The sequence below is a fragment of the Manis pentadactyla genome, chromosome 1 (assembly GCF_030020395.1).
Source record: "Manis pentadactyla isolate mManPen7 chromosome 1, mManPen7.hap1, whole genome shotgun sequence".
NCBI lineage: Eukaryota > Metazoa > Chordata > Mammalia > Pholidota > Manidae > Manis > Manis pentadactyla.
In genome coordinates, this window is record NC_080019.1 from 190146244 (window position 1) to 190174170 (window position 27927).

Sequence of the window (27927 nt, forward strand, 5' to 3'; positions counted from 1 at the left end):
ACTAGATTTGTTCTGTCCCCGGGACATCAGGACATAACATAGAAAGTAGTTAATTGTTTTGAAGTTAATGTGAAATTCACATAAAATAAAAATTAAAAAATTTGAAGCCAACAATTCAGTGACATTTGATCGTGTAACCACCACTGCAATTAGTTCCAAAACATTTTTATCATCCCCAAACCAGTACTTATTAGGCAGTTACTCTCCTTCAGAGGACAATTATTTTTAAACAAAATTCTCTGTTTTCAGTCATCTACTTAAATATTATGCTTATATAGTTAGGGATACATGTTGAACCCTTTCTTTCTAGTCCTTTTCTTATTTTTCCTAATGAATTATACATGGTCACAGGAAGATTCTAGTCAGCTGGGTCTGGTTAATCAATTAGTAGATTCTACTCCATAGCGAGAGTCTATATCCTCCATTTCATCCAGCAAAATGGCAGGTGCACAAAAAATATATAGGAAATGCTGAATGACAGAATTTGACTGTAATAGTATTAGATTGGAATTATGTTGTTAAACGGCTATCATTTTAAGGATTTCCTTACATTAAATCACCAGAGATGTGATTTCCTGTCGGGAAACCAATGCAAGGGTTTAAACAGAGGAGAATCAACACACAGGAACTGCCACCCTATTTGTTAAAAATGTGTATTACTCACAATATTTCAAATAAAACATCTGGAATTGACCTGCAACTTCCAGTCACCATTCCTGGATGAACCAGTTGCCTAGAGGCTGCCCTTTGACGGGTAGATGCAAGAATGATCCAGATGCACACGGAGGCTGAACGTCCCTTGTTATGGAAGGTCTGGGAGGCAGGGAGTGGCCCTCAGACACCACTTCACAATGAAGAGTATGTCAGAATATGGTAGTTGCCCCACTCCTGGTGGGTGGGAAGGCAGGGGGCCCCTGGGGTTGGGCACAGGTGCCTGGTTCCATTCTGCCAACACCACTTGGCAACCAACATCCCTGGACCAGGGGCTTCTACAGCCTGATAACCTTTCTTCTAAAAACCCAAGAACCCTCTGCTCCATAGCCTCTAGATGACCTCCAGCTGTTGTTTTACAAGGGGTATAATCTGTCCAAAAAAACGCCTTAAACTCCTTGCATTTTCCTTTGCAGCCTTGAGAAACATGTTTCTGCCGAGAGGATGCTTGACATGAAAAGGTGTCTTTCTTCAGTTTGGTTGCTGGAGCCCATGGCTTGGCAGGAGCTGGCTCCCGAGGACCAGTAAATGCGGGATTTCTCAGACTAAATCTCCATGGATCCGTTTCTCTCTCATACGCATATAAAACCCACCACTGGTCTTAGGTTCACTGAGGTGTGGCCTCTCTGGCTAGGAGCCTCAGTGTAAGTAATTTCTAATGAACATTTAGACTATGTCTTAGTGCAAACTATTTTAGTGAAATTGACATAAAAAAGGGGACTCTTATACAAAACAGCGGGTATTTTTATTCTGGTCAAATTAGAGGGTCAAGTGAGTATCAGGACAATTCAAAATTCCCAATTGGTAAATCCACCAGATCGCCTACAGGCTAAATATTTTCTTAATGGCATCTTGAACATATTTATGATCTTTATGGTGATATAACTGTCAGACAAATGTAGCTCTGAAGCAAAAGTATCATTCAACTATCTCCCCTTGTGTTCATTTCCTAGGGCTGCCATAACAGATGACCCAAACCCGGGTGGCTCAAAACTACAGAAATGTATTCTCTTCCAGTTCTGGAAGGGAGAGGTCTGAGGCCAAGGCTCAGCAGGGCCACACACCTGGCGGGTCTAGAGGAGCACCCTTCCTGGCGGCTCGGCTGCCCTGGGCTTGGGGCTGCACTGCCGCATCTTCTAGGCCAGCATCTTCTGATCTCCGTTTTCTGTCTTCACATTGCCAGCTCTGCTGTGTGTAGTCTGCCCTCCCTTTGCTTCCCTCCTGTGAGGGTCCATGTGATCGCATTTAGGGCCCACTGGATGAAGCAGAATCATCTCCCCAAGTCAAGAATTACATTTGCAAAGACCTCCCCCCAATTTTTCTCCATATGACGTAACATTCACAGTTTCCGGGATTACGATTTGGAGCTCTTGTGGAGGTCCATTTTTCTGCCCTACCACAGAAGTTAAATAGATTTCTTTACTAAAGGGCATCTTAAAGCCTTTTTTTAAATACTAACAGGCATTGGGAATCTCCAGGAGAGGGGCAAGTACTTCCTAAGTTAATTGAATCACCAACACCCACACCAACTCTGCTTTAAAAAATTATTCTGAGGCTATCATGGGACTAATGTCCTTAGGAATATTTCTCAGAAAATGTTGGCCTATAGGATAACTTACGACCTTCTTACCCAGCATTCAATGCCTGACTCTCGCCATCCACCATTCCTAGACTTTTCTCTGTTTCATTACTTTAAATATCCAGCTTTAGTCAATCTGTCTTGATCATTGTTCTCCAAACACACCTGTGCTTTCCTGCCTTCATTGTTTTCTCCTGAAAGAATGACCACCTGTCTAATCTGGAACCCCATGCTTCCCAAAGCCCCCTAATTGGCAGCATTGTTACCCCTTTTTCTCCCCTTGCTGAAAAAAGGGAGGTAGAGGAATGTCCCCATAGGCTAGGGACTCAGCAACTTGGAAGGAGACAACAGTTTGGGAAAAGGGATCATTTAGGAGTCAGGGCACATAGCCATTGGACTTGTGTCTTTGATTCAGGTGGACGATACTCTTAGGTGAGGGTGAGAGCCATCATTTGAATTAAATAAATAACTACTAAGAAAAAAATCCCTAACAAGCCAGAAGGGAGTGATATTTGGTTGGGGTTTGACTTAAGGAAATCAAAAGTGAGTTTTTTCTCCCCTAATTCCATGAGCTGGATTTTGTGAGCCCAGGGAGCAAACACCATCAATGTCGCACCTGAATTAGGTAATGCTGGAAGGAGAGTATGTGTATGTTGAGTTGAAAGGATCACTGGTATTTAGCAGTGAAACCCAGGAGGCGGCCCTGGTAATGATGAAAGTTCAAGGGTAAGGGGCAGTATTACCTGTCAGCACAAAGGTACTACAGGAAACAAATACCACATGTTACAATCATCTAAGTAGCCCAAATCGGTCAACAAGAATTTTTAGTACTTATTGCCAGTTTATTAATCATAGAGCCATGCTTTAATAAAGTTGAGTATAGTACAAAGGTGACAAAACAGAAAATGAATATCCTTTTAATGGGCTTGAGAATAGTAAGTGAAATGAAGTGCAGGGATAATAGTAATTTTGTGGGACGATGCTATGCTAAATGCTTCATATGCTTTATATATTAGTTTTCAGTATATGAATATATATTCAATATAAATTAACTTTCAATGCTCCTATTAGCTTATACATTGTTATATATATTCAAATACAATTACTTATATTAGCTTGTGTACACATATACATTCACTTTGAGTACAGTATCAAAACACAGCCAGGTTGTTGTTACACTCAGTTGTAGAAACTCAGAGAAGGATTAAGCAATTTGCTGGTGGGGTGGCTGAGCTGCTCTCAGATCCAGCTTGTTGTCTCGGAAGGTCACAGTGACTGTCAGACCTATCCCTGGAAGGACTGCACTCACCGCACACGTCAGGGACGTTTTGCTAATTGGATAAAAACCTATATGAATGCAGTTCTGGCTGCAGAGCAATTCTCTCAATTCTCTGAGTCACTATTTAACATCAAGATACCTTTCCCCTTTTAAAGTCTTTGAGCCTGAAATTTAATATCTTGGGAGACAGATTAAATCGAAGAAGAAAAGCACACAAGAAATGTAGGCAGCAGTGTTTTTACTGCTGAACACCCTCCTCCAATCTTTCCTCTTGGTGAAGCCAAGACTTGGTAAAGTCTGGGAAGCGACTCTCCCACCAGGTGCCACCTGCCTTTACCAGATTATATTCTGCAGCCCCAGAAGTCTAGAGCTTCCTCTGCCTGCAGCTCCTCCCCAAACAAATTCAGGGAGGCAGGGGGTGGCGGGGGGAGCCATGGGGAGCCCATGGGCTGTCCCAGAGCATGTGCTTGTCACCAGGTAGGAAGAGCAGGGCTGTGAGGGGGCAGCAGTCCTGCGCAAGGGAGCAAGTAGTGAAAAATTCCCTGAAGGGATCCGTCCCCTCTTGCTGGGAATATGAATGAGACAGCGGGCTGCACAAAGTAAAAGCAAATCCCTCCACCCAGGTGTTCACTTCAGCCCAGGCCTGAGGAATCCCCATGGGTTCAGCCCGGGCAGGGTCCAGAGCTGGAGCCTGTAGAACTCGGCGCCCTCCGATGCTCCCTCCAGCCACCTGCTCACTCCTATCTGCAGCGCAGTGTCTTAGGCTCAGCCCTTCCCAAACACCTGCGCCCACGTTCTCCTGCTCTGGTTGGCCACACTTCACTCGCCCAGGTGGCCCTCTGTGCCCCAGCCTCCCGCCTTTTGGACAGTCAGTCCTCCGGGCAGGGGACGCTTCTCCCAGCAACCCGAGGGTGCCGAGAAACCCTCTTCTGTCTTCCCTGATGAGACCTGTTGTCACCAGAGGCAGCAGCTGATGTGAGGAGGGGGAAGAGGGGGGAGGGAAGGACAGCGAGACTGGGTGGCAGGTGGTGGGAGGCGGGGAAGGCGAGGGAGGAAGTGTGAGGCGACGGAGTTTAAAATGTATTTGTTTACTTTGGTACTTTGGGCTGAGGCGCAGGCAGGTTGCCCCAGCAGGGAGAGGGGACTCTGCACTGGGGTCTTCTGTGGGAGCCACAGCTCCTCCAGAGCAGTGGGGTGTCCCCTGAGCACCCCAATGGGTGGGCAAAGGGGGCCTGGGGAACGCAGCCTACTGCTGGGTTGTGTGTGTGTGTATGTGAGGGGGATGGAGACAGAGAGCCAGTTGCTCATGGTCCCAGGGGGACGGTGGTGGCACCTGGCTTGGCGGCTGCCTCCAAGTTGCCAAGCTGGGCTGGTGGCAGTGACTCAGGCCCTGAACTTGTGCTTTGTGAGAGGAGTGGGAAATGAGGGCAGCCGAAGTCCCTGTGATCCTGGAGGAAGACGCTCCGGTGCAATGCCGACGACAGCGGTGCCTCCGAGGTGGGGGCAGATGCAAACCAGGGAAGAGGGTCTGAGAGGAGGTGGCTGCCCCAGAGTCAGGGTGTCCAGTGTCAGTGATGCAGAAAGGGAAGGAGAGAGAGCTAATGGGCCAGTCCTACAAACTGCTGCTTTGGAAAGAATGACCCTTGTACCAGCCTCCGGGAGAGCTGGGGTCTCTGCCTCCCCTCCCCATCCACTTTCTTCTGCTCCTGCTTCCTTAGGCCCAAGAGCTGCAGCATTTCCAGCTCTCCTCATGGGCATTATCACACTGGGAGCATCACTTCATCTTCTTGAGCTTCAACTGCATAATCAACAAAACAGAAATGTGAATGGCTCAGTTGTCCCTAAAGTCAGGTGGCCCAGACAGAAGGACTGCCTTGGTGGCTACCAGGAGTGGTTCACATTGACTCTCCTGCTGTTAGCAGTAGAGGTGGGAGGCGGTAGCATGGACTGACACTGGGACCGAAGCCATGGGAGGGTCTGTGGTCCACTAGCAAAGCCCACCATGGCTGCAGAAGAGAAGAGAATTAGGGAATTCTTATCTTTTCTTCTTTTTCTTGCTTTTATCTAGAGTAGGGCTTCCCAACCTCTGCACAGGGGGCAACTTTGCTCCCCAGGGCAAAGTCAGTAATGTCTGGACAGTGGCTGTCACAGCCAGTGAGTGAGCTAGTGAGTTGAGGTGAAGGGTGTAATCATCCTCCCACAGTGCACAAAACTTCACGCTGAAGGATTAGCCAGATCTAAGCATCAGGTACCCAAGGTGAGAAACCCCGATCCTAGAGTCCGAGAGAAGGTGTGTGTGCCAGAGGTGAATGTCTCAACGACCAAGTTGGGGACATTCATCAGAGGGTAGGGGTCAGAGGGTGGGGGTCAGAGTGATCTCCCAGGTCTTAGAAGGAAGGGAAATGAATGTGAGAAAACAGATCTGGTTCCATTTCCATGAGCACGAAGACCAGTAATACCTTATGCAAGTGTCAGGCAACCTGAACTGAAATTTACTCACTGATTTTGCCATTTTGAAAACTGCTGTGTGTTTCCACTAGTAAAACCCTTTAGCTCATATGCTAGTTCCCGGGAGGGCAAGGGAGGAAGCTGCATTCTGATTTGGAACTGGCTGTGCGGGGAGGGGCTTGCCAGTGCGTGTAGGAGGCGGCAGAGGGAACCAGAGAAGCTAGGAAGTCCCCACCTTGAGGGCCATGGGAGAAAGCGATCCTTGTTGTTGAAAGGGGTTCCAGTAAGGACGAACACATGCCCTGTGGTGGAAAATGTAACAGCTCTTCAGAGGAGCAGGGGCGGCAGGAAGGGCCTGTGCACTCCCTTCTGCTCTGGATCAAAGGGAGCTAGCTCTCTGCCTAATGGCGGGACTGAAATGATATGTGGGGGACCACACACACCATATAATCTGCAGAGAACTGCTTTCTGCTGTCCCTTGAGCTGGCCCTTCTTGGGGCCCACTCTTGGGCCTCCCTCCCTTTGACCTGCAGGTAACCCAGGAATAAATAAGCCAAAAGGAGGCTCATCAGATAATTCCTAGTTGAGATGACAGAGGCCCTCTGTGAGTGTGAGCCGGTGGGGATGGTAGGCGGATGTGATCTCGCTCCCAGAGTAATGGGGGAACCAGAGAATCAGCCTCCAGGTCGGACTTCCGGGACCTGTTCTCAGCAGCTCATGGCAGAACTGCGTCACAAGGCAAAGGGCTGCTCTGGGGGCACCTGTGCAGCCACTCCCAGCCCTGAGGCTCAGGTGCGCTGCACCTGCAGGAGGGGCCTGGGCTCACAGGCCTCATGCAAGAGAGGCTGGAAGATGTGAAAAGGGAGGGGGGGAAACTAGAGGGTCTCAGAGAGGTGTGGGGTGGCCATCATAATGCACACCTTCTGTCGAGGAGGAAGGCAAATGAATGAGAAGAGAGGCTTTGCAGAGAGGGCAGGGCAGCAAGGACAGGTGGAAGGCACACACCCTGGGAGAGCTGATGTGATGGACAGGGTCCCCACAGGCCTCAAGAAGGCCTGAAACCTCCCTTTTCTAAAGAACTTTTGCCCTGGTATGAAGGCGATGCCTCCCTAGGTGGCTGTCACTGAGGAGCTCATTTACATCATAATCAGAAGTGATGAAGCGCACCTTGTTTGACTTGAAGGGCGGTTATGTGTGGGATGATGCGTGGCTCCCTGTGTGAGAGCAAGCCTGAGTCTCAGTATTTACTATGAGTTTTATTGGAAGGGAGAAGGCACGCGTTGAAAAGCGTCATCTGGAGGGCCTGGTGGAAGGTTAGTCCCAGGACACAGTGTCGTTTAGTGCCTTGATGACCTCACACAAAGAATAGCTCTGTCCCCTGCCTGAAACATCCTCCATGGCCCTAACTCTCAGTCTGGCTGCAGGGTCTGTAACCATCCAGGAGCAGAGGCCAGACTCTGGGTGCCACGTTGGCCTGGACTTGCAACTGTTGGCTTCTCCCACCAGGAGGGTGTCTTAGAAAGGTACTATGTTGAGTCACAGTCCTACGCCCTGCCCAAGGTGGCCTGAGAGGGCACTGATGGTGGATGGGCATGTCCCTGCAGGCCTGTGGCTGACAACACCCCAGTCAGTAGGCCAGGCCCCAGGGGCTTACTGCAGAAGGGATTCCTGCTTCCCTTCCCCGACTGCTGGGGACCCTCAGACCACAGGGCAGGTGGATTCTGTGACGCCTGCTCCCCTGGGTTGGCTTCCTCCTCTCAGTGGGTAGCTCTGGACCCACGGGGCAGTCCTGAGAACCCCTGGAGGCTCCTCGGGCTGGCCTGGGCCCATCCGGGCCCTTCGCCCTCAGACCCCTGCCTCACCTTACCCTTGCAGCTCGTTCGTTATGCAGGGACCCCCCGCTGGCTGTGTTTCCAGCTCCCCTGTCAGTTGACTTCCAGAGGGACTTGGCTGACGCCGGCCGCACTGGGGCCTGGAGCGTGCAGGGCAGGGAGAGTCCAAGGCACTGCCGCCCCTCTGTAGGCCTCAGAAGAGTCTGTGGCAGCAGTCACAGCTCCTGCGTGGCTCCAGGTTGGCACCTCCTTCTACCCCCTGACATTAGGTGACAGCAGGCCCCTCACATTGCTCACAAGTGTCTCCCTGGCCCCCAGCCTGGTTCCCCAGGATTTCCAGCATACAGGTCATCCCTCTGTCATTGGCTGCATTTGGCTTTACATCCTCCTTCCAAGCACAGGACAGAAGTGGACCCCCTACCCTCCCTGCCTTGGAAGTTAGGTGTGGCTATCGGTTTGTTCTGGCTAAGACAATGAGAGCAGATGCAACATGTCACCTCTGGGTGGAAGTTTAAGGTGCAGTGTCAGTATGCCGTGTGCCCTTCCTCCCGTGACAGTGAACGAGAAGCACAGGCGGAGATGGAGTCTCTGGCTGCCAGCGGCCCTGGGTGAGCCCAAAGCACCAAGCACGTGGCTGAGCAGTGCGGCATGGAGGAGAAATAAATACGTGCATGTGTGTGTGTGTTACACAACGGAAATGTTCACTGTTACTGCAGCATGGCCCAGCCTCTCCTGATGGTCTCACACCTGCCTCATTTGCACCCTCCAGTGTTGGGGACTCTTTCATCACAGGCATGCTGACTGTGCCCGAGACGACTCCAAAAGCCGGTACCTGCCGTCGTGCATTTCTTCAACTCAACACCTTCAAACTGGAACCCATTGTATCACCTCCTCAAATCACTTCCTCCTGTGCATTTCCCACCACAGGGGCTCACGGGAGCTTCTGCCAGTGCCCTTCCCTAGGCAAAGCAAGGCCAGCCTCCCCATGCCCTCCTTTCCCTCCACCACATCCCCAGGTCACCACCTGTCTCACACATTTTACGTTCCCCTCCTCCGGCTCTTAGAGGCTCTCAGCTAGTCTGCTGGTCCAGCTCCTGTTGCTTCTACTTTTGCCCCGACCTGAAATCCACCCCATGAGGCCTCTGGGTAATCATCCTAAAATGCCGACCTGCTTAAAAACCTTAGTGTTGCCCCATCATCCACAGGAAAAAGCTGAGGTTCACACTAGGCCTTTTATGACCTGACTCTTGCCTATGTGTCTGGCCACCTGCTGTCTTCCTGCCCTGGCTCCTTGCTGCTGCTGTATCAATGCTTTGCTCTTCTCCCAGTCACCACGTCCTCACACCTCTGTCCTTCCTGGATTCTGGATCCTGGGTCCTGCCACTCACATTCCCACCAGCTGCCCGGTGGAACCTGCACCTCCTTTGCGTGTGTCTTTGTGATGCACATGCGTACTGGAAGCCCGGGGAACCAGGCCCTGCTGGGCATGCGCCTCCAAACTGCAGTACTTGTCAGGCAGCCTCTGCAAGAGTGCATTTCTCTGCACTGTAGCTGTTTGTCTCCTGTTTCACCAGGAGGCTGCACACGGTGTGGGCAGGGATCCTGTTTCCTTGTCTGTCCACGCCTTACCACAATGCCGGGGTTCTAACAGTGGCTCCATAAGGAGGGAATAAATGATTAAAAACCTCCTGTGCTTTAATGGAGCTAATTTAATGTGCGGTGGTTGTAATTGGTTTGCACTCTTCATTTCTTTCAACACCAGAAATTTCTAATCGGGGCTAAATTTGAACCATTTCTTTAATCGTAGGAGGAATTCCCTCTACATCAAAGCAACAGCCAAGATTTCTAAGTGTCTCACAAAACAGGCCCTTGGCTCTGGGAGTGGTAGAAAACTTGGACTGCTTGCCTCTGTCCTGGCTGGGAAAGGATTGCCCTGGAGCTCCTCAGGGTGCAGCCGCCATCTGATGTTTATTTGAGTAACTGTTCTCTTTCCTGTGCAGATGTGTTAAAGCTGTGAATACCACAGGGCTAACTGAGGGCACAACCTGGATAGAATGACCCGGGAAAACCATGGGGCATGTGTGCCCGAGAGAGACTGGACAGATGGCAGCAGAAATCAAGGAATGTCAACCCCTCCTATCAAGGTTCAGAGTGGGCCACGCTGGCCTCATGCACCTCAGAGGATCACCATTTCCTGCTGCAGTGATGCACTGAAGGTGTGGTGAAAGAAGTGGGAATGTGATGCCAGCAGGACATGGGGTCGGGGGCCTCTGGAAAGGGGCTTGTATCCTGGGAAGGGATCTGGTGCAAGCCTCCATGCCAGCCCCACCTTTGCAATCCCATCACCATGCACAGACCAGACATTGGATTAGAATCTGCATTATTAATGGACTCATGGGTGAGACTTGCTATCCTATATTTGCTGGGTTCCCAGGAGCTCAAGGTGGTGTGATATATCAGCAGGCAAGGATGAGAAAGTGAATTACCTACGGAAATTTATGTAAGAATAGCCTGCAAAGGTGTCCCATGTAGACCGTGATTCCAGAGCCTCTGAGCTATTTGCATGCCTCTGGACACCTCCAATCTGTCACTGACTTAGACACAGCCTGCCCACCCCAACGTCACTCTAGTGACAGCACGGTTCAGGGTTTGGCTTCCTTGTTTGGGTCGCCATATGCCTATTTATACACAGGGTCAGAGTCTCTGCTTGGTCAGGCTCTCAGCTGCATTTCGTTAGTGGATGGGGGAGTCAAGTGCCGGTTACTGGTGGGCAAGCTCAGGAATTTCCTCCAGTGGGAGTTTTTGGCTACCCCATTTGGAACTGGGCTTCTGTATGAAAATATCCCTTTTCCAAGATGCAAACAGAGATGAAATTGTTAAAGGGCAGTGGTAAAAAACAGTGGCCTCTGAAAGGCTGAACGCCTACAGCCAGTTGAGGCGAGTGCGTCTTTCTCTAATTTAGAGGCTGTAGAGCCCCCGGCTGCCGATACCTGTCCTGGTCTCCTTCCCGTTTTGTGTATTTGTGTTTGTGCTCTTGGAGACTTTTTCTCTTTCTCTTTCCTCTTTAAAATCTCCTTCTCTGGGTCTGTTTTCATACACATTTTTTTTCCTATGTATTTTTCTCATGTGCAATTTTGAGGTCCATCTCTTCCTCCACATCTGTTTTTTTTTTCTTGCTTATCATGCCCTCCTCATTACAATGGCAGGGCATAAAAATATTTGGACAGATTATCTTGCACTTATTAAATAAAGTTGCTTTTAATTAAACATTTGAAAGCTTGTTAACATTTTTGTGTCTCTGGTTTCGTCTTTTAAAAAGCAGCTAATGTTGAATTTTTTTGGAGGTGGTTGATTAATGGCACCTGATAGAAAGAAACATCCCTCATCCCAGCCCTAGAGGATGAAGAAGACGTTTCACCTCCATTAGGGCACTTGCATATCCATACAGATCATTTGGACCCTTGTGGTGAGAGGAGGAGAATCACTATCCAGTCTGGCTAAGCACAGAGATGTTCTAGTAGCCAGATGGTTTTTGCTTGGCAGTCTAACAAGCAAAGCGTTTCCAGGCTCTGGAAAACCATTCGGGGCACTGTGTCCTGGGCATTGCTGGTTCTGTTTATGTCTCTTTTCTCCAGGGGCTGTGGGTTTATGTTCCCATCAGATTTATTGTGCAGTCATTGCACGTTAATTCTTTACTTAGCCTACTGACAGAATCTCCCTGCAGAATTATATATTCATTTCCTTGAATGTTTCCTATATAGAATAAATGCATAATGGTATACATTAGTCATGAATTTAAGTTTTATGAAATATTTATTTTGTTGACTGAATGATTAGTGAGCAGCTATAGGAGTTACAGCTGGTCATATATTTTATGTTTATCTTTGTAAGGATCAGTGAACCAGAATGTTGGTTATGATTCCAAGGTCTGTTCTCATTTTAAATTTCCTTGTGTATTGAACGTGTTTGTGCAGTCTTTTGATAAAGACGAAGCCAATTAGAAGAACGGCTATACCCTTTTATCTATCCAAGAGTTTGAAATTCAATTTTGACAAGAATTCTCTTAATCCAGTAGGTTCATAGATCAAAGTCATTAGAATGATTGCAGAGGCAAGCCTGAACCCCAAAATCAAGCAGTGGTTCAGCTGAGGGGTCTTATTTAAATATATTTGGATGAAATAGAAATAGGAAAATTAAAATACCTTTATTGGAAACAATGACCAGTAGATTTCATAGTGAGCTTACTCTTCAGCTCAGTTAGATGAGTTAAAAAAATTCCCCGAACCAGAACATCAGTTTCTAACAGGGTCTCCTTGGAAAAACAGTTATCATCACAACTCATGTAAAATACTATTTACACTCAAGACGCTACCCCTACACTCATGACCTCTTTCATGGCACTGACGCTAGGTTCCAAGCTTACGTGCTGAGGGGGCTGTTCCTCACATAGTCTCCTTGGGACATCATTTCCATGATGAAATTGGCAGGTGTTCAAGACAAATGAAATCAGGCAGGGGTTTAGGCCAGGAATTAAAGAAATGCCCTGTGAAGAATTTTTTAACATTATTTCTTCTTGGAGAGGGGCAGCCTTTTGGGGAGTAAGGGTTCATTGACACTGCTACAGAAGAACACCTGTGTTTAATAGTCTCATGATTTGAAGAGTAGCAGAAGGAGGAAGCAGGGACTCATTTAAATGTGGGCAAGATTAATGGTTGATTTTGCAGGCCCAATTTAATAAAGCGTTCATTGCCCTAATGATAATGGAGAGGTGTATGCAAGCTTCCCCTGTAACTTTATAAATGAAATCAATTACCAGGATAATGTATATTTTCAAAGGAAAATAACTTGGATTGTCTGTTTATTTCATATCCACATAGTGTTTAACATTTAAACTGCAACATACAAAATTGCATTTCTCATTTTCTAGGAGGGTTTATTATAATTCTTCTTTCCTCTTAAAAATGCTTTGTATATCCTGTTTATTAAACTTAGAAGCTTAGAGCATTATACCACTGGTCTATTCCAAACCTAGTCATTACAAGTTAGTTACACCACAAGCACTGCATTTTTCAATAGTTATGTCTTAAATTTCTGAACTACACCTGAAAGTTTTAACAATGACAAACCATTGTTTCTTCTCTTTAGATTATCTAGCCTCTGGAAAATCCGCACATTAACACTTCAGCTGATTTGACTAAACCTCCTGAAAGTCAGGTTGAAATTATTGTGGGTTCTGATCCTCAACACAGCGCTACAAATAAAATCCATCTGATTCTTTAGGTCCATACTTTGGGGAACATTTTCAGCACAGCATGTGACCCCATGCAAGACGAATTTTGAATTACGCATAACGTAACATCAATGCAACTCAATACATGTGTAATAGACCTTGGTGGTTGCCAAGAGTGAAAGAGAAAAGCAAATCAGATCATCACAAAGGAGTGCGGTTTTTGCATGATTTTGTGGTTTTCCACTCAAAACCAAAAATACAGAATAAATTTCAAGTTACTCACTCATGGATTCTGTCAGCTTGGCCATTGCTGAAGTCTCTTCTTTGTGCTTTTTCTGTAGATGAGAAGAAAGGACAATTAAGTATAAAATACGTCTTTGATGTGAATAGATACAATGGGCCTGATACAGGTTTATCTTTCCCTTCTTTTTCCCACATTAGAATTTGTTCACCAATGATGAAATGAATTTAAATATCTCACATTGTAGCTACATGATCAATCAGTCACTGAAAAGAGATTTTTAGGCCACGGAAAAAAACTTGCTATCCCTCTTGGAAAGGAGCGTCTGTCGTGCTCATCTCGGATATATATACTTGGTGACGCACAACCAGTTTTCAAAACCTCTTTGACACTGGATTTTTGACATCCATATGCCAATCTTTTACCCTCCATTCTCTCCTGTTGAAAGTTTTTCAGTATTTTTGGAGCTGATATTTTTGTAGTCATTTGATTTCCTAAAAGCTAAATAGATTTCATACATTTTTCTTTGTCATTTTTTAATTCCTGGAGTCTTTTGAAAGTCATCACTTTTGATGGGTTTATAATCTTACCTATTTTACACTGAAAACATTTTGTTTCAACTGGGATATACGTTATAACCCACTGAGACTGAGAGTGATACATACATAAACTGACTCGGTCCCAATCAAAACAAATAATTTGTTTTCTTTAAGAATAGTGGTCATCTCTACTGAAAAGCTATCTTTAGTTTCTTCATATTTCTTTAATTTCCTTGGGTTTCTACCATGTGTAGTTACTGAAACATTGGCAACTACTATTTTACTTGTTTGCAGCCTTATTCTTTTTCCAATTACAAAACTAATGCATGCTCATTATTTAAAAACTCAGAAAATATTGAAAAACCATAAATCAGAAAACACAGTTCTGTCATAATGCCACCCCCAAAGGAAACCATTGTTACATTTTGGTGAACACCTTTCTATTCCCATTTCTGTACCTGTGCATATATGCAGATATGGAAACACGATCCCCTTTTATAAATATCTATACTATACACACACTATTGTAAGCTATTCTGTCACTTAACATCATATCCTACATCTTCTTATGTCAATAAAGTTAGAATACATCATCGTTTTTAAATGACTGTGTTCATTACAGTGAGAACTCAGTGAAATTCATTCTTGACCTGTGGGAACCTAGCTCCTCTGTCTCTGACTCTCCACGTCACCTCCCAGCCCAGCTCTGCTGCTGGTTCTCTCCTGGCATCCTGGTCTATGACTTGCTTCCCTTTGTTCCCCAGCTCTGTGTTCATCCATCCCTGCTTGGGATTACTAATCTCTTCAGCTTGCCCTCCTCTGATGGCCCCAGTGATAAGACTTCTCAAACCACAGTAGGGGCACCCACCTTCCAGACCTTACACCTTTACAAAGCCCTACCAAGTCTGTCCACTTTCTTGTGTGTGTGTCTTGCTGCTTTACTCTGTGACCCAAAGACCCTGCCCCCGCCTGTACTCTGGTCTTGCTTGTGGGTGGTCCCTGCAGCCATTCTTATTTAGAGGTGTTGGATAGTCTAGTCCTGGAGACACCGAACACTGCCTGCATCAGCACGTTTCTCATCTCTGTAGTTAAAATGAAAACTTTGGACATCAGTGGAGGAAGGGGTCCTTAAAAATAATACATTTAGCTCTCTTGGTTTGACTCATCTTTATGATGACTTATGGTAGAAATCAAAACATATGTTTCTGTGTGAGCAGTTCAGTCATTCTACAGAATGTCTTGAAACTCCTTATGTCCTTCCCTCACCATCAGAAAGTTGAGGTTTGTAATTGCGTGGCAAGTGTACCTGATGAAACATTGACATTCCACTCTCCATCCCAAGCAAATGCTTCTCCTTTTTCTAAAGCCAAGCATTTCCTCCAAAGTAAATTTGGTGGTTATCAGATTTATAACACTGGGAAGAATCAGAATGATAGCATATGAAAAGAGGAGATTCTTTTAGGGACTGTCAAGTCCAACCCTACAGTGACGCAGTTGACGAAACTGAATTCCCACCAACCGGTCTCTTCCCCTTGCGAACAACCTCCAAAAATCTCAAGGTCACCACACATGGACAGATTGAGACACGATTCCTTATATGACAATCCTGGTGCTGGGCTGGAGTTTCCCTGATTTGCCTTCTCTGTATCCTTTCTTCAAATAGTCCCACCCACAAAAACATCCTTAATTTCTACAAATGGCCATTGTCTCTCAAATTTATAAAGCCAGCTCTGAGCTCTCTATTGAGCTGCCATTCTATGTGACTGCACCGCCCACAGGCTCACCAGCACCACCTCATGTTCAAGCCCACATGTTCAAAGCTATTCTCTATTCCCTACGTGTTTTCCACCAGCCCACCCCAGCTCCTTGCACCTGGGCGGCGTCCCCCACTCTCCTCGGCTTATAGGATCACTACCCACCTTGTGCCTAAGTCAGAAATCTGGGAACACTCCACCTCCCCTTTCTTCCCCACCCCTGATATTTCACATATTTTAATCTGACCTCCCTTCGCGGCTGTCTCTTAAAGGGATTATTAATGGCGCTTCTACCTCCATCCGGTCTCACCTGCGACACAGGGGATGTATCCTGAAACATCGTTGGGGGATGTATCTAAAATGCAAACTTGACCCAGATACCCCCTGCCTGAAATCCTTTGCTCTTTCTCTAGGCAGCAAGCACGCCATCCCTGACTTTCAGCCAAGGCCGGTTGGCCAGATGGTTTTGTCTTCTTCACTCACACTTGAGTTACAGCTCCCTTCCTTCCTTGACAATCATGTTCCCTCTGCCTAGACACACCAACTTCCATTTCTTCCTGTGGCCCCCAAATTCATCCCTAAGGACTTCACTGTACACAACTCAATCTCTAGTTTGCCCCTATTCTTTCTGACATGTTCCCTGAGTTTTATTCCTCAATATGTTCATGTCCAATGTGTCCTTGTATCACATTGCATAATCTGTCATAGGGTTATGGGATTTCAGGGTCTTTGGAAAAAATAAGTCCTGCCTCCCCGTAGCCTTATCTGGAGCCTCCCACTGGTGCAGCCATCATGGCTGGGAGGCAGGCCCTGGTAGACCAGAAGTCTCTGCCACCGTGCAACTCCACGCTCCGGGACAAGTCATTCTGGGTTTCTGGCCATCGTTCCTGGGGGACCTGTAGCAGTAATCAGCCATGTACAGACGAGGTCTGTGTATGCTTAGTTTGGGAGAAAGTGCAAGTATTGGTAGTATTTTAAAGTGAAAAAGATGTGTTTGCTTCCAAAATTTTCCTTAAGAAGTATTTTTCCTCTGGGAACCAAGGGTTTTGATATTTGAGATAATAAAAAATATTATCCTTGTAAAATTAAAAGAAGTACAGGAATCCAGGAATCTTACTGTTCTGGAGAAAAGAACTTACTTGGGCTTAGAAATTTATTGTTCTTATTTACTATGTCTGTGCTGCTTGGATGTTCTTATTATTTTGAAAGAGAGAGTGTGAGTGAGTGAGAAGTGTAGAGGAGGGCAGTCCAGAAAGGGGCCTGGGTCTAGAAAGTTCTTGTCTAGACCTTACCACTTACATTAACTTCTGGGAGCTTGCTTATCTGTGAAGTGGGGGTAAATTCACAGGCCCGTTGTGAGGATCAAGTGGGAAAATGTGTATGAACACACCCAAGAGTTTTGTGTGTGTGTGTGTGTGTGTGTGTGTGTGTGTGTGTGTGTGTAATTGTGTGATCATTATTCCATTTGGCTACCATGTGGGGGCCTAAGGGCTATAGCTTGTTCTTGCTATTTGAGAAAAAACACTGACCTCTGGCATTTATACCAAAAATAACAGTTTTCCTTGAAGCTTGTGAGATCCAAGACTGGCTGCCCCCCAGAAGACTATTCATTATGAGTGTCACCAGTGGTGACCATGTGCCCGCGACTACATTTCCAGCACCCTCCACCAGAGTCCAGGGTTCTTCTTGGAAGAGCCGGGGGTTTACTCTAGGAGGCGCTCCACTTACTGTGTTATTATGCATAATAACTGTGTTATTATGCAGTTAATGGAATAACAGAAACATCTAAAGTTTGGGGGAATCATAATGACATGTTTGAGCAAAACATGCCCACAGATAGAGAAAAAAATCTTATGTATCTTGTTAAAATCGTATCAGACTCTCTGGGTAGAGTGCTGACCCTTGGGGCAGTGGTTATTTAATTTTCTTAATGCCTATCTGTATTCTCTCTACCACACCTGGGAATGTAAACAAAAGCTCAACAGTTTGCTCGGTGTATATGTGTGTGTGTGTATGTGATTTATACCAAACTTCTGTTTCAGCTAAGAGGTGTGTGGCTTTCCACTGGGACAGTGCCAGATATATGCTCCTCTCTGACTATCTGAAATCACAGAGGGGTTTTTAATGAGGGCAGTTATAGCTACGTCGGGGGAGGGAGAGAGAGGGAGATTCATAAATGCAAAGCTTTTAGAGAGGGTGGAGGGGTGCCATCCCATGCACGGTGCGCCCTCACACGTGGACGGCGAGAGCCGGTGCCGCAGAGTGGGGGCTGCTTGGTCAATAGCACTTGCTTTCCACTACCCACAAGTAGGCTTTTAAGGATAAGTGTGAAGCTCACCATGGTTGATAAATTTCAAACCATATTTGCATCTCAGATATTTTTGTCTCTCTAAAATGTGTGCTTATATCCATCAGAAAACTGTGATATTTTTTCAAGTTACAACCATTTAAGGGAACATTTATAGCCAGTGGGAAACAGCAGTGCAATTTTATGGACTTGTATCTTCAACAGGGCCTCACCTCCAGGTTAAAACGGGCCCTCCAGCCTCCCATTTTGTTCTCAGGTTCTCTACAAGCGTGTCAGCTGTGACTTCCAGCTGTCCCTTCCTTCCCTCTTTCTCTTTCCTGGCATAACACCTGAGGACTGATTTAAAAGGAAAATGCCCCACCCTCAGATGGCCAGTCAAATACATGTTCTTACAAAATGGCCATAAAAATTGCCTTGAGTTACTGCTGAAGATTATGGGCCGGAGGATTTAAGAACCACTGATTAGCTTTTTGCCTAATGAAAAGCCAATGGAGATGAGGGGTCAGTATGCAGGTGTGGGACAATAAAAATAGTAATTCCTAACATTTATTTCCCATTCATTATAGCCTGGCACATGTTAAGTGCATTGTTAGACTATCTCAATTAATTCTCACAACGAACCTATGAAATAAGTACAGTCATTCCCACTTTGCAGATGGAAAAACGGAGGCACAAAGCGATTGAGAAAATTGTCCCAGATCACACAGCTGATATGGAGAAGAGCTGGATCTCAAACCTAAGAAGGCTCCCTTCAGCACCTGTGTTTTCACAACAGGTCACCTGCCTCCCTAAGAGCTAGTGACAGGGCTGGAAGCGAAGGCTGTTAGAGCTGAGGGTGGCGGTGAGAATCCAGATCCAAGGTCCTTATTAGATTCCTTTGCTACGTAAACTTTTATTGATTTGCACAAGGTGGGCACTCCATATAACACGAGATACAGGTAAGGAAGTCTCTGCACTTGCCTTCAGGGAACTTCCAGTTTATCCAAGAAGGTAAGATGGGCCCACAGATAACTGGACTACATGGTATTGAAGGGAAGCTATTGAAAGGGTCCTACAGGATGTCCAGGGAAGGAAGGCAGAGGGAGGGAAGGGAGGGCGAGAGAGCAGATGGGAGAGGAGGAGAGAGAGACAGAGACGGGAAAAACGAAGCTCTTACTCTTGGAGACAGACAAGGCTCACAGAGGCAGAGCTCCAGCGTGTCAAGAAGGGAAGTAGGATGATGCGGGAGGGGGAAGAGCAGGGCAGAACATTCCAGGCAGAGAAACAGCCCAGAGACAAGTGGGGAATCCTCGTGCGGAGGAGCAGCAGGTGGACCGAGGCACAGTGTGAGAACAGAGGAAGGGGCCAGCTTAGGGAGTAGCAGGGCCATGGTGCCGGGTGGCGTGGTGCTCAGCGGGGAGACGGGGCCTGGGGTTGGGTTGGGGCTGAAGCTGTGGGAGGCCACAGCCTGAGCCTGCTCCATCGCCTTGGGAAATGCAGATGGTCCACTCCCTCCTGGAGGTCAAGGGTCAAAGCCATCTGAAGAGCTAAGAACTTGCCCATCAGAGTGTGATATAACCGTACATAGGACAGTTAGTTTTTATCCTTGATTGACTCAGTGGAACGCTCCTAAGGGCACCTAAGGTTTTCATGATTTGGTATAAGAAAAAATCTGAAGTGGGAGGCTTGAAACAGGGGGTGAAATTCTTACTGGGTGGGCCCTGCAGGGTGCTCTTGGTGCTACAGCCTCCTTTGAAAAAGGCTGAAAGACCCTGCTCACCCAGACACCTTTTTAAGGTATCTTACGCACAAGTCACCCTGCCAGGTTCCCTATGATGCCACCACTGTGGTAGTGTGACCAGACTAGGGAGGGCCCTAATACAGGGAGGTATAAAGACGCCTTATAAAAATAAAGGCAATCAGATTCAAGGCTGTGCTTGCACCAAGTCACCTCAATTCACCTATGCTTCAAGGTGAGTTCTTAGGTGGGAGGGAGGGGTTTGGAACATCACCTGGTTGCGTTCTTGGAAGCACATTGAGCACATGAACTTCTGCTAAGAGGACTGGGTTGAGGGGCTAAGAGTTAGAAAGCTGCTAGACACAGGGCTGCAGAATTTCTCCAACCCCACTTCTATGTGTGTCCTCCCCTGCCTGAAACCCCAGGTCTAAACTCTAGATGCCCAGCATCAACACCCAAGCAATATTTCATGAGTGCCTAATGTGGTTGGTTTCTCCAAATAGGACAAGTGACTCATTCCTCTTTTCCTAGAGCTCCTGGAAATATCATAAAATATAGGACAAGCATCATCACCAAAGTCATGTCACAAAGTTTGTTTTAAGAAAGATGCTGGGCTCACTGCAGGGAGGCACTGAGGCCCCAGGCAACTGAAACATACAGAACCCATCCTGCTGCCATGGCATCAGTATACCTTCTCCCAGGCAGACACTCCTGCGCTCAGGATGCATCTGCACTAGGTTCAGCCCAGGGCTTCTCAGGACAACTGCAAAGTGCTGAATCTTGGAACCAGCAGGGAATCATCAGTCTCATCTCACTCAGTATGTTGCCTCTCTCCTGGGCAAGCAGCTGTCTGGGGCTCTTCTCCTGCCTCCAGAGCTATCTTGCAGGAATCCTAAACCCTACAGCGGCTCATGCCAATTCCACCTACCTTCTTCTGAGGCACAAGCTTTGCTAAACTCTCTCTGGTCATAAAAAGAAAAGAAGCAGATGCCATACTATTTCCTTTCTTTTCCTTTGCTTTTCTGGTTGCCCATGACCCAAGTTCCGGGCACAGGGACCCCTCCAGTGGCTGCTGTGCACGCCCATCTCTGCCCCGTTCCATAGTAAGTCAGGACCCTTCCTTTCAAGACCTGTCTTCCACCTGCCTCTCCAGGCCCACTTTCCATCCCTCCTTGCTTCTGAACTATGCTCCAGCCGAATCAATGGTCCCTGATCACATAGCATGGCTTCATCCACCTGCTTTCTCTGCCTGCATTGTTAGTTCCTACTTATCTTGGAGGATACAGTTCAGGTTTGACTTTTTGTTTGACATTGCCCATGGCTACCCATTTCCTAGAGCATTTGTACATACTTCTGTGGCAGGGCTTGTCATTCTTGGAGCAATGACTTCCGAAGTAACATGCAAGTCAGAGGCAATTGTCACCAACTTCAGGAACAACTGGAAGGCTAAAAAGGATTAACTCCTTTATTTCTAGAGAAGAAAAACAAAATCCCAGAAAAAAATGGAAGTGTGAATAGAATCAATAGGGTTTCCTTAACAGTCATGAGTTTCTTGACATGGGATGCTGACCGCTCATTTGTTCAGAATGATCCAGAAGGATTTCTGCTCCAGGAAGTGGTGCAACGTAAGAAGCCATGAGAGCCCTTCTAAAGATGTTTCAGAGATGTGGTCATAGTTCAGGGGGAAAAAAAATCCCTAAGTCCTTTTGTTTTTGTATATATGGACAGGGGCAGTTGGGGGTGAAGTAGGATGGATTACAGGAGCAGACTGACAAAATAACTAGTAACTGGGGAGTTATTTTGGCATATAAGGGATGTTTAGAGAACAATTACCTGACCCACCAGGTTGATTCTGTTTTAAGGAGTAACTTAAGTCACTTGGTGAGACTGATACAGTCATTTGAATGCCTTATGAGTATCTAAGGATGCAATGTTGAATTAAGGAGACTGTGCAAAGGTACTGTGGAAGACTTTTGGTTACACAGAGAAAGCAATTACTCAGTGCCCAGACTTTCCTGCCTTTTAACTTCTGCGTGGAGTTTCCACTGGAATGAGCAAGCTTCCTCCTCTAGGGCTGTGCTGTGTTGCATGGGACAATTTGTCATGGCTGTCCTCCAGAACTGACTGAGTTGTAGTGAAAGCATTAATTGATAGCTCAGCCTTGTGAGGTTATTAATAATGCACAATCTTTGGGAGAACCATGATCAAATTTTTTGATAGGGGATTGATTTAATGGGGAAGCTTAAGACTAGATTGTCCAGTACTGGATAATGAACGTGGAGCTCTTCCATCAGGTGGGAAGCCTCGTGGAGCACAATAACCACTCCTTCTAAGGCCAGGCTGTTCTTGGGCACTGTCATCATCCAGGGAAGTTCTCAAAACAGGACACCTTCCTGTCAAACTGTGTCACAGTGGAGCCAAAAGGGCATTTGAGAACCCCAGTTATTGGAATCATCCAGGAAGTCATTCTCTCACGCATGTGAACAAGGGTATAGTGGGCAAGGAGATGTGATTCTCCAACTTCTCATCTGTGTCAATAGTTATACAAGATACTAAGTCAGAGGAGTATTTTTTTAAACGTTACTTTGCAAAATTCAATTTCATAACCAAATGTGACATTTACTGGGCTGGAGAATGAGGAACGTGTATTGATAGAAATCATGTCATTTTCTTGTGTGTCTTGCTGCATATTTTCAGCTTGAACTTCTATTTGGGAAGAGGAGGGAAGGGAGAGAAGATGACCCCTTCATTAGGTACCTCACAACTGAATCTCAGCACAGATCCCCGAGAAGAAAGGAAAACAAGAAACCACCGTTCTTTCTCCTCTTCTGTTGTTCTTTTGTCCCTTCTTTCTCTCTGTTTACCATTATTTTACTGATTTCAGCTTCCAGGAAGTAGAGTAAATGTACACTTCGCTATTTCTCCCACCAAGTACAACTACAGATTCTTGAATAGTATATATAAAACAAAGAAAACTCTGAGGTGGAGAGAAGAAGGCAGGGACCTTGGGGCCTCAGGAACAACATCATGCTGAATTCCCTGTTGTTTTTTTTTCCTTTTTTTTTTATTCCATACTGGATACTGGGAAAAGTGGCAACTTATAAATATCAATGAGTACAGACAAAAACTCCCCAAGAAAAGTGTGCCCTCTCTAGCCAAAGGGCCAGGAGAGAAGCAACCTAGAAAAACAGAAAAATTTTATATGATAATCACTCTACTTCAGTCACACACCACAGAGGAAATTCCACCCCGGTGCAACTTCATTCCGAGAGCGGAGGATGGTTACACCCGAACCAGTCTGTAAAAAGACACCCCCCATCTCCCGCCAGGGTGGTGGTAGAGAAGACAGAATGGGAAGCCCAGATTCTCATCCTTGCTGAGGGGTCATGACCACCTGCCCCCACACCCCCCTGAATACTATGGGGAGCCTGGACTTACCCTTGGATTCAGCAGTGAAGAGAGAGCTGCCTCACTCCCACTGTGGTAGCATTAGAATTCTAGTATAGAGTCAGGACTTCCACGAGCACTCAGGAGTAACAGTGCTACTCCCCTAAAGTGTAGGGGAGACCACATGGGGAGCATTAACAAGGTGCCCCTCTTTTCCCACCTAGGGTGGTGTCCCTGGAGGCCCAGATGGGAGCCCGGGCTCTCATTCCCACCAGCAGTGACAAGGAGCCCCACTCTGGTGCCAGTGAAGAGTGCCAACCCGCTGGGCACTTCACCCAGCCGAGCAGCTTCAGAGGAGCTCTGCTCTATCAGAAGATCTAAATAAGGTCCAGCATTTTCTAACATAAAACCCCAAATATCTAGGTTTCCATAAAGAAATTCACTTGTCACAAGAATCAGTAAAAGAACAGACTGAATGAGAAAAGACAAACACCAACACTGACATAAAACAGATTTTAGAATTAACTGAGGATTTTAAAGCAGCCATCATAAAAATGTTTCAACAAGCAGTTATAAGCATGAGTGAAAGAAATTTTTTTAAATGTCTCAGCAAAGAAATAGTAGGCCTTGGCAAAAATTTTAGGAGGCAAAAATATCTTTTATGAATTAAGGGGAAATCAAGCCATTCTCAGATAAAGGAAAATAAAGAGGACTTGTTAACAGCAAACCACCCTAAAAGAATGGTGAAAGGAACTTATCTAAACAAAGAGAAAATTATTAAAGAAGAATTTCTGGAACACCACAAAGAGAAAGGACATGAAAAGAGCACATATATAGGAAAATACAATAGATTTTCCTTCTCTTCTTGAATTTTCTAAATTATACTGATAGTTGAAGTAAAGATTACAGCACAGTTTAATGTGCTTCTCAATGTATATAAAGTAAATATTTAAGTCAATCAATTGGGGTGGGTAAATTGTTATAAAGGGAATTAAGTTTTCTATACTTCCCTGAAATGGGTAAAATGTTGACAGTAGGGGGTAAGTTGTTTATATGTAATACTATGCTTAGAAAAACCACTGAAAATGCTAAATAAAGAGATACACTAAAAACACAATGGATATATCAAAATTGAATTCTAAAAAAATGTTCAAGTAAGTCATGGAGATTTAGATAAAAGTAAACAGAGAATCAAAACCTGAGAGAACAGTAAACAAAGACTAAAATTGCAGATGTAAGCCTTAATATGCTAATAGTTACATTAAGTGTAAATGGCCTAAATTCACAAATTAAGACAGTGTGCAAAAAAGCAAAACCTCTAACTATATGCTGTTTGAAGAATAGTATAGTCACCAGCAGACCTCTCCTAAAAGAATAGTTAACAGAACTTACCTAAGTGAAGAGGAAATGATAAAAGAAGGATTTTTGGAACACCACAAAGGGAGAAAGGACATGGAAAGAGCAAAAATATAAGTAAATACAATGGACTTTATATTTTCTATTGTGGTAAAGGTAGGTAAGTGGTACTGAAAGTAAAAGGATGGAAAATGTGTCACACAAATATTAATCAAAAGAAAGCAGGTGTGCTTTTATTATGTAGATTAGACTTTAGAGCAAAGAAAATACCAAGGATGGAGAAAAACATTACAGTATGATAAGGGGTCAACCAAGGACACATAGTGATCCTAAATGCATATGCATCAAATGACACAGATGCAAAATATGTGAAGCAAAACTGATAGAACCGAAAGGAGAAACGCACAAACCCACAAATACAGTCGAAAACTTGAACACTTCTCTCTCAACAATTGCTAGAACAACTACTGAGAAAATCAGCAAGGATAGAAGGAATTTACCAACACCATCAACCAATAGACTCTAATAATCAACATTCATAGAACACTCCACCCAATGTCAGCAGAATACACTTTCTTTTCAGTAGACCAAGATAGACCATATCCTGGGCCATAAAACAAGCCTCAACAAAATTAAAATAATTGAAATCACACAGATGGCATTTTTCTGACCACAATAGAATCCAACCAAAAAAAAATCTTCTTTTTCACTATCCTCTTTTTTTTTTTTTTTTCATGTCCTTCCTACCTGGCCACTCTGGCTTGCCTTCATTCTAAGTGTGGTAGTGAGGATGCAGTTCGTGGGAAGATTTTGAAGTGAGATGTGGTTTTCATGTCCCAAAACTTTCAAGGAAAGACAGGAATGGGCTTTTCATTTTTGTGGGCCTCTCTATTGGAACCCTTTCTCTTCTCTTGGAGAATTGCCATGACCTTCACCTTGTTTTGTTCTGATTATCCTTGGGATCTGTCTATATAAAACCAGAGGAGAGAGGAAGATGGTTGAGATTCTGAGTCCATCACTGAAAATGGTTTTGCATTGTTAATGCAGTTTAAGCTGTTTTGTGACAAAAAAAATAGAGCAGAAAAAATAGCTTTCCTTATGCCTTATGAGATCTAAATATTCAACTGTAAACTTCCAACTGAAGAGGCAGAAGTTGAGATTGACTGCGTTGGTTAGGGACCCTCTCTCCCCGTAGACCAGTCATTACATAACCATGTTCTGTGCTCATATGACCCTTTCAGTGCTGCTGAGCCATGAAACTCACTCCAGTTCAAACAAGAAAACTTTTCTTTCAAACCGTGCATCCTCAATAATAGGCTTTTCACTGACAATTTAGTGGTACCAAATTGTGCCATGTCTATCCACAGGAAAGCAAAAGTGATGCCTAACACCATGAGCTACAAGGTGGGCCATTGGCCAAGAATGGCCCGGAACCTTGGCCTCTGACAGGCAGCAGCTGTTCAAGCTCTTTGTCCTGGAGGACAGCAGAAGGCAAGGGGGAGGGGGTGGAGATAGGGTTCTTGAAGCCAAAGGCAAAATTTCTTTCCTAAAGCTGGGTCCTCCCTGGGACTGGGCGCTGGGCAGATGGTGTTTGCTTTCTCTATCAGTCAGGGAGCCATGGCCAGAAGCATGGGGGTGGGGGTGTCCAAACATAACTTTCTAAAGCTATTTAGGCTCCCTATATTTTAAAATCACATAATTCTTCTTTCTAAATACTGCAGAGGCAATTTTATGCAATGTTGTGGCATTCACTGGGCCAGATTCCCTAGTGTGGGGGTGAGGATAGAATTACTTTGCTTAAAGCAGCAACCAGCTTGAACACTTTGATTTCCTTCGTGTTCCCCAGACTCCTTTCCCTGGAGACACTGTTATCCTTTTCCTTGCCTTCTTCCTACTCCTTACTTTCACTTGCTGAACTCAGGGTGGTTCTGTGTTTCTGGCCCTTATGCAGGAAGCCAGCTTCTCTTTCTGGTTCTCTATCTCTACCCAGAAGAGCAAGTCAGCCTGTTGGTCAGGTAGACTTCAAATCAGTGCACAGAATGTTCCTGTTCTCAGGAGATACGTGCTTAGTTACTTAGGGGTGAAGTATCCTGACATCTATAAGTAATTTTCAAACTGTTCAAAAGAGACGGCTCAAATAAGCCAAATGTGACAAATGTTAACAGTTGAGGAATATCGGTGAAGGGTACAGGCATGGACATGTATTAATCTTGTGACTCTTCTGTTGGTTTGAAGCTTTCCAGAATTAACAAAAATGGAAAAAACCAACACGGTAAGGATAAGCTATCTCTCTTTAGCCTCAGGTCTTAACAATGGTCTGAACAATGGGGGAGGTATTTGGCTAGGAGGCTGACATGGATAAATACAATGATTACTTGATTTATTTCCAATTGGAGATATTCTTACATAATTCATCAGTCAATACTCTGGGTAAGAGTAGCATTGAATGGCACCCCATGTGCTTCAAATTCATTGCCCATGGGCTCTTTCTAAGCCTAGAGATACCTATGCTCCACTGAAGATGTACTGACTTGAAATCTCTGGGGGAGAGGCAAAGAATACATATTTCTTAAAACCATTCTTTGTGGGGATATCCAATTTTAATATGGTAGGACAAGGGGTTCTTTGCCTCCTTCAGAAAATAGAAAACAGATCAAAACCCAAAAAAGGTATCTTCATTTTTGAAGAAACTAGGAAACGTCTATAATCCCAAACCATATACACAGAGGGATGTGTAGCATATATAGCCAAATTTGGGCCAAAATGAAGGTGATCAGGAAGAAAGTCTGACCAACACTGGAGATCTATAGAAGAGCCGGGAGAGGCCTTCTCTACCCTGGGAGCACATATGAGGCATACCAATGCTTAGAATAACAAGATAAAAGCATAGGACTGGCTGTGGGAGTCTCCATGGACAATGCGTGACACCACAGAGGGTCCAGAGGAAGCAGAAGAAAATGAGAACATGCTCATATCTGCAAGAATCAGTCTTTCTATGTGGTTGAATTAAGAAGAAACCACAATAGCATTGCTGTGCTTCCTATCTTTTTAACTGTAGTGATGTAACGACTAAATTTTCTAACAAAACCCAGTGTTAGAGCTTCACTTGGAGCCAGAGACTCCCTCCTAGTTTGCAGTTGTCTCTTGGCCCCTCTCAATCCCTTCACAGACAGATGATGCAGGAAGAACTCTCATTCACTAAAATGAGTATAGGATCTATCCAAAATTGGAAAAAAACAAAACAAAACTAGAGGCTGTCAAGGAAACACACAAAGAAACATTTTGTAATAGAGTAGATGAAAACTGTAACAAAATGATTCTCTTTAAACTCAAAGAACCTAGTGAAAAACTAACCTTATTATTTCAAGAATGAAAAGCAGAGATTTAAGAGCTGGAGGAAGAAATGATAAAATGACAGAATGAAATAAAAAATGACCTAGAAGAGGAAAGTCATGTGAATATACCAATAGAAGCCATATTGGATTTGGCAAAAACAGAAAAGGCAGTGATGAAAATGCAATCAGGGACATGGAGTACAGACTGGAG

At 45.2% G+C, this 27927-nt stretch overlaps 1 protein-coding gene across 1 annotated transcript in view; it reads right to left on the reverse strand.

Moving 5' to 3' along the window:
- The window catches only part of KCNJ6 (potassium inwardly rectifying channel subfamily J member 6), a 251414-nt gene that overhangs the window by 161158 nt on the left and 62329 nt on the right, over positions 1-27927 (reverse strand). Inside the window, exon 2 of the mRNA XM_036899328.2 lies at positions 13363-13414. Coding sequence (XP_036755223.1) covers positions 13363-13387 — 25 coding nt within the window. The 5' untranslated portion in view covers positions 13388-13414. The remainder of the gene's footprint in view (positions 1-13362; positions 13415-27927) is intronic.